This window comes from Corticium candelabrum, chromosome 18, assembly GCF_963422355.1.
Source record: "Corticium candelabrum chromosome 18, ooCorCand1.1, whole genome shotgun sequence".
In the NCBI taxonomy this organism is placed as follows: domain Eukaryota; kingdom Metazoa; phylum Porifera; class Homoscleromorpha; order Homosclerophorida; family Plakinidae; genus Corticium; species Corticium candelabrum.
In genome coordinates this window covers 4,895,920-4,903,419 of record NC_085102.1, presented here as the reverse complement: position 1 = coordinate 4,903,419, position 7,500 = coordinate 4,895,920, and the positions used below count along the sequence as shown (strand labels likewise).

General features: G+C 40.0%; 1 protein-coding gene across 1 annotated transcript in view; it reads right to left on the bottom strand.

Moving 5' to 3' along the window:
• Positions 1-7,500, bottom strand: part of LOC134193735 (nephrocystin-3-like) — a 15,534-nt gene that overhangs the window by 6,998 nt on the left and 1,036 nt on the right. The window contains exons 3-20 of the mRNA XM_062662569.1: positions 7,236-7,500; positions 6,639-6,763; positions 5,635-5,727; positions 5,009-5,094; positions 4,851-4,949; positions 4,709-4,790; positions 4,174-4,248; positions 3,955-4,113; positions 3,744-3,847; positions 3,411-3,525; positions 2,645-2,792; positions 2,085-2,178; positions 1,926-2,028; positions 1,252-1,328; positions 1,055-1,196; positions 268-429; positions 103-197; positions 1-10 (exon numbers count right to left, since the gene is read on the bottom strand). The exon at positions 1-10 is cut by the window's left edge and continues 107 nt beyond it; the exon at positions 7,236-7,500 is cut by the window's right edge and continues 239 nt beyond it. Coding sequence (XP_062518553.1) covers positions 1-10; positions 103-197; positions 268-429; positions 1,055-1,196; positions 1,252-1,328; positions 1,926-2,028; positions 2,085-2,178; positions 2,645-2,792; positions 3,411-3,525; positions 3,744-3,847; positions 3,955-4,113; positions 4,174-4,248; positions 4,709-4,790; positions 4,851-4,949; positions 5,009-5,094; positions 5,635-5,727; positions 6,639-6,763; positions 7,236-7,500 — 2,034 coding nt within the window. The remainder of the gene's footprint in view (positions 11-102; positions 198-267; positions 430-1,054; positions 1,197-1,251; positions 1,329-1,925; positions 2,029-2,084; positions 2,179-2,644; positions 2,793-3,410; positions 3,526-3,743; positions 3,848-3,954; positions 4,114-4,173; positions 4,249-4,708; positions 4,791-4,850; positions 4,950-5,008; positions 5,095-5,634; positions 5,728-6,638; positions 6,764-7,235) is intronic.

Below are 7,500 nucleotides of genomic sequence, written 5' to 3'. Positions count from 1 at the left end.
CGTCACTGAGCTACAGCAACAAACCACACATAATCCACACACACACACACACACACACACACACACACACACACACACACACACACACACACGCACACTCACCACAATTGTCCCTCAAAAAACTCTGCCACTTGCTTGCAGTAATGCATCCGTTGCTCGCCCACCTGCATGTACTTTCTCCGAATAGCATCACCAACCTGTTGGCCAACAACCAACACGACGCCATACAAACATGTCTGACTATCTCAACAACAGCTATCAGCAAACCTGCCAGTTGGTTGGCTTGAGTAATCCGGCAGTCTCTGTTAGAATGTGTCTGTCGATGAGAGCGTAATAGAGTGGTGTCCACACTGTGAGTGGGGCTGGGGCAAGATGGAGAATTTCACTTCCGGCCATTCCATTGGCACTACAAACAATGAGCGACAAAACCTGGAAACAATAAATACGGATTGCCTCATCAATAGAATATTTAGATTGCGACATTATGAGGCACGAGCACGTGCACAGACAGACAAATAGACTGACTGACTGACTGACTGACATGCAGATGGACAGAGAGATAGACAGACAGAGAGACAGACAGACATACAAACAGACAAACAGGCAGACAGACAGAGAGACAAACAGACAGACAGACTGACATGTAAATGACAAACAAACAAACAGAGAGAGACAGACGAACTGACATGCCAATGGACAAACAAACAGGCAGACAAATAGACAGACAGACTAACATGCATATGGACAAAGAAACAGACAAACAGAGACAGACAGACTGACTAACATGCAGATGGACAAACAAATAGACATACAGGCTGACATGTAAATGGTCAGAAAAATAGACAGACATATAGACAAACAAACAGACAGACAGACTAACATGCAAATGGACAGACAAAAAGACAGACAAAGACAGACAAATAGACAGACAGACTAACTGATATGTAGATGGACAGACAAATAGACAGACAAACAGAAAGAACACACACACACACACACACACACACACACACACACACACACACAAATATGTTAAAACATTCGCTCAGTTCACCTTCACAATATAGCCCTTGAAGCCATCGACTTCCGTCATCTCGTCTTCTAGTTTTTCCAGAATGAGCGACACAACGTCGCCGGCTTGTTGACAGTTTACACAAGCTTTGATTCTACTTCCCAACGTCGTAGCCGTACAGTCACTATACCCAACAATACGTCAACAAACATTCAATCACAGTGACTATACACAGTCACCTCGCTAGATATTTGGCTGTGAGAACTATGTGAAGAGGACTAATCGTCGTCTTGCCATTCGAAACAAGCTTCACTTCCTAGATGACAAAGACACAGTAGAAAGAGCTTGGTCATTTGGATTTGCCTGTGTGTGTGTTTGTGTTTGTGTGTGTGTGTGTGTGTGTGTGTTTGTGTGTGTGTGTGTGTGTGTGTGTGTGTGTGTGTGTGTGTGTGTGTGTGTGTGTGTGTGTGTGTGTACTAGTAGTATGATTAACTCACTAATGAATTGCGGCAATTTCTGGTGGGTTTTGACGCATTCATCAACCGATGCTTCCCTCCCACAGGCACTCACGACCAACAGACTCACACATTCCACCAACCAAGATACAAAACAACTTCCCTACACACATCTCATCGCTAATCTTTACCTTCCATTTACATCCTTTCTTTACAGCCTGATTTCTCATCCCCACACACTCCAATATTACAGACCAACATAAATTTTAATTTATCATTAATATCAATACACATCCAGGTGGATCATGGTGGTCGTCGTTGCATGTTCATTGTGCCAGAGTTGTTGCACCCTGGTTTGCCTTAATGCCGCCCGCCGCCCCAACTTTGGCAAGTAAACCGGATGATAAATCAATATATTTTAGTAGGATTAACTGCAACAACCTGACCAATCACCTCACCTGCTCTGACGTTATCAGCGACTTCGTATTTCCCAGCCACAACTTCAACAGCGAGCGAGCGTCGCGGACACTCAGAGGTTGGATTTTCATCGTCGGCAACATTCTAGACCAACATCTCTAGAGGCAAGCAAACAAGGAAAGAAACACAGCACAGCGAACCTCCATGCTTCGAGGCACGTTTGGTCATTTGCTGATAGAACAACACGAGCATCAACAGGAAGAGGATCAAACAGCCATCCAAGATGTTGCTCTCCTGACTGTAACAGTAAGAGTGATGGTTAAGTGTTAGATATTTAGAGCTATCATTCCCTCCTTCTGTCAATCAAACTGTCTGACTAAGGAAACAATAGTTAGAACATCTGGTGCTGTGTTGTGTTCGTCTCTCTGTAACTGTCAATGGTTTCTGTTGGTCTGTTGTGTATGTCACATGACAACGACATGAGACACACACACACACACACACACACACACACACACACACACACACACACACACACACACACACACACACACACACACACACACAAGCAAAGACATGGGTAGTGGATAAACAGTCGGTCCATAAACAGATCGATAAGCAATTGGCTTAAATAAATGAAGAACAAGAAAGTCTGTTGGAACTTGCTAAGGTTTCAAGTGATTCTGTGTGTGTGTGTGTGTGTGTGTGTGTGTGTGTGTGTGTGTGTGTGTGTGTGTGTGTGTGTGTGTGTGTGTGTCACTTGCCTCAAGTCTGTCAATAGAGTCGATGACAAGGATGACACCTCCTTGACGATGAGATGCTATCTTGTCCAACCATCGAGGAAACTCGGTTTCCAATCGAGATCCATCGCATGAAAGACTGTAAGGTATTCCACTCAAACGCATCATCTAATCAAATGAATGTTATGGTCAAGTAATGAAGTGGCAATAACATCCAACATGAAAACATAATTATGATTATATTGTAGCAAATGTTTATGGCTGGAGTAATAAAAAAATTAAATTTTGATAATAAAATTCTGTTTCCTGAGACTAAACATTCATTCAAACACAAAATGGACATACATAAAACTTGATGATAAAGACAACCTGTATATAGATATAAAACGACAGACGGAAAGATGGACAGACAGACAAACAGACAGACACACAAACAAACAGACAGACAGACAGACAGACAGACAGACAGAAGGACAGACAGACAAACACACACACACAGAAAACAGACAGACAAACAGACAGACAAACAGAGAGACAGACAGACAGACAGACAGACAAAGAGACAAACAGACAGTCAGGCAGACAGTCAGACAGACAGATGTATGGACAAACAAACAGACAGACAAACAAATGGACAAACAAACAAACAGACAAACAAACAGCCAAACGGACAAACAGAACAGACAGACAGAGAGAGAGACAAAAAAAAACAGACAACAGACAAACTGCTAGACAAGCTGACACAGCTACACAGAACATCTGGACAACCAAACAAAAACTATGCACCTCAGCTGTTAGCCTCCTCATCATGAGAACAGGGTCGGAGCTACACGATTCAGCATGTCCAGCAAAATGATAAAGAATAAGAGTGCCAGGAGATCTCTCCCTCTGACGCTCTATCCTAACACAGAGCACACAAATAACGAACTAAACTGCAAAGTAATGAATCGAACAAAAACACTGCTAACACAAAATCTGTTGCAAATATTTTAATTTAATTAATTTGATCAATAAATTAGTTTTATACTTAAGTTACAGCACAAAACGTCTGTCATTTTGTTCCCCGTCTGTCTGTCTGTCTGTTTGTTTCAAGAGACATTGTGTGTGATGAAGTCTCACCATTTGGCAAGTAACTGTGTCTTGCCGGATCCTTCGTCTCCTAACACTAAGAGAGGAGGAAGCGGACCGGACCCCGACACGTGCTCATCAAGATGTTCAAAATACTAGAAACAAACACATTACACACACACACACACACACACACACACACACACACACACACACACACACACACACACACACACACACACACACACTCCTGTCATCTTACTTTGTCAAAGCCAAATGTGCCTGGAGTAGCAACAATTTGAGAAAACGTCTCGAATTGTTCAGCTTCGTCTCGTCGATCGTTTGTTATGCTAGGAGGAATGTCTTCTTCATCACATGACTCTGATAGAGCAGAATCCATCTCACTACAGTCGCCAAGTTCCTAAATTTATAACAACCAACGTCCAATAGTACACAGAAACAAGATTTTGGTGGAAAGTACAATTTGAACAAAATTGTCCAATTCCTCATATGCAACTTGAGCTGCTTCTTTGCATCCAACCCAATCTTCAATAATCTGTACACAAACAGTAGTCTAGTATATTGTGAGATGCATCCCTCCAATGCAATAGTCTAGTCACTCTAGTGTATATTGTGAGATGCATCCCTCCAATACAATAGTTTAGTGTATTGTGAGATGCATCTCTCCAATACAATAATCTAGTGTATTGTGAAATGCATCTCTCCTATACAATAGTCTAATGTATTGTGAAATTCATCCCTCTAATACAATAGTCTAGTGCATTGTGAGATGCATCCCTCCAGTAGTCTAGTGTACTGTGAGATGCATCCGTCCAATACAATAGTTTAGTGTAGTGTGAGATGCATCCCTCCAATACGGTAGTCTAGTGTATTGTGATATGCATTCCTCCAATACAATAATCTAGTGTATTGTGAGATGCATCCCTCTAATACAATAATATACACATCCCTCCAAAATCATTAGTCTAATCAGCAACCACAAGTTTCTTAGCTACCTTTGCCTTGCCCGTTGCTCTAATTTTACTCTTCAAAGTTGTAACAAGTGATTTACTAGAAGTACTTCCCGTCCGCCTCGAACTGCATACAACACAAACTCTCACCGAGTCATCGCACGTAACACCATCAAGTACGTCTCACCTAATTTCTGTTGCCTTACTCTCATTCTTAAACACAAAGACTGCAGGTTTAGATGCAGGGCTATTCAAATACCCAAATTCAACTTCGTCCTTCATGAACCTAACAGACGACGTCGTTTGTAGCAAAAATATTAGCAACAGGTTACGATATTGACCAACTTGCTGTGAGAAGAACCAAGAAATGCAACAAAAATGTCACAGCTTTCCAACTCTCTTCTCATGATTGGACGATATTTTTCAGCATGCTAGTCAACAGTGATCAACATGTATAATAAAATATGTCAATAAAAATAAATAATAATACATAGAATAAACAATAAATAACAAATAAATAATAAATAAATAAATAAATAAATAATAAATAAATAAATAATAAATAATAAATAAATAACAAATAAATAATAAATAAATAAATAAATAACAAATAACAAATAAATAAATAACAAATAAATAATAAATAAATAAATAAATAATAAATAAATAAATAAATAAATAATAAATAAATAAATAAATAACAAATAAATAAATAACAAATAAATAATAAATAAATAAATAAATAATAAATAATAAATAAATAAATAAATAAATAAATAATAAATAAATAAATAAATAATAAATAAATAAATAAATAATAAAAATAGAAGATAAGAAATAAATAACAAATAAATAATTAATACATAAATAAATAAAAAATAAAATAATAAAATAAATAAAAGTAAATAAATAACAATAAATCAATAAATAATTATCAGTACGTGAATCAAGTGTGTGTTGTTTTCTCTTACTCTGGCTGTTGCTTTGCTGTTTTCGAATGGCAGATACATAAACTGAAAGAATCTGTTCTCGGCTTCACACGCAGAATGTAGTCTGTGACACAACTGAAAGTACAAAAACTGAATCAATGCACAAACACACACACACACACACACACACACACACACACACACACACACACACACACACACAAATAGACAAATGGACAAATGGATATGCCCTTCGAGTTCCGAAGATAACACCCCTGCCTATTTCTAGGTACGTAGGGACCCTGGCACTACTCAGAGTTTTAGCCCACGCTGACGAACCCCTTGATGCGTGGCCAGAGCATCAAAAAGCACTGACTTTGGCACAGCTGCAAAACTGGACCTCAAGTTCACATGAACCCGTATATACTGCATGATGTTCTGCCAAGCCAGCAGTCTAGTCCACCCCAGTCAAAGACTAGGTACTCATTTATACTCCTGAGTCGAGAGAGGCAATTGTGTGTGAATTTCTTGCCCAAGGAAATTACGTCTGCACTTGTCCGCAAACTTACGACCTCAACGTTCCGATGTCTCCATTCTCCAAATGCAACTCTCTAACCAACTGAGCTACAGACGCCAAACACACACACACACACACACACACACACACACATGCATGCACGCACACTGAGATGCACACACACACACACACACACACACACACACACACACACACACACACACACACACACACACACACACACACACACACACACACACACACACACACAGAGCTAGAGAGATAAAAGACAGAGAAAAGACACAAACAAACAATAAACAAAAGAAAAGAAATGGACAAACAGATAAACAGATAAACCAAACAAACAGACAAAAACACAGACACACAAGTGGACACAGACAAACATAAAAACAAATAAACAAACACACAAAAACAAAGACAAACAAAACAAATGGACAGACAGATAGACAGACAATACATAGTATAACAAATAATTGTCAGAAATCTAGAATGCTAAATGATTGTTTACTTGTCCAAGAATTTCGGCTTCTCCTGTCATGTCTGGTCCAGCTGATACGTACACCTTTATGATGCTGCACGGCTGCCACATCAAATGGGATTGTGTGAGAGAAAGAGCTGCCACGCTCCAATCAACTGCAACCGTGTGTAAACAGAAAATATGTGATATCATATAATGTGGTATGTCCTCCAGTCCATCTGTCTGTCTATGTGTCTGTGTCTATTAAAGTGTCTGTCTGTCTGTCTGTCTATTTGTCTGTCTATCTGTCTGTCTGTCCGTCCATCTGTCTATTTGTCTGTCTGTTTGTTGTCTGTCTGTCTGTCTGTCTACATGTCTATCTATCTAAACAATCTGTCTGTGTATCTGTCTGTCTGTCTGCATGTTTGACTGGGTCTGTTTGTCTGTTTGTCTGCCCATCTGTGTATGTGTCTGTCAGTCTGTATGTGGTCTGTCTGTCTGTCTATCTGTGTGTCTGTCTATCCATTTGTCTATCTATCTGTCTACCCGTCTGTCTGACCATCTGTCTACCTGTCTGTCCGTCTGTCTGTCTCTATGCATCCATTCTGTACAACACATCTCTCTCATCCTCTACACATCACAACTTACTCTTGCTGACATTCGTAAACGGACCATCAGCTTCCATCAACGCCTGAGCCAATTCCGGTCCCCTCACTGTACTAACCAACTGATTAGGCAGCTCCGTAATATCAAGCGGCAACCACCACTCTCCCGGATGATTACTAAATAAGTCCGAGCTACTGCCCCTCTGTGGTGTTCCACTAGCCAAATTCAATTCCTCCCCTAGTATCGGCTTTGAACTATGCAGTTTCTGCAGTTTTGTCTCGAGATCGCGTTTTGCCTTCAAAAGATC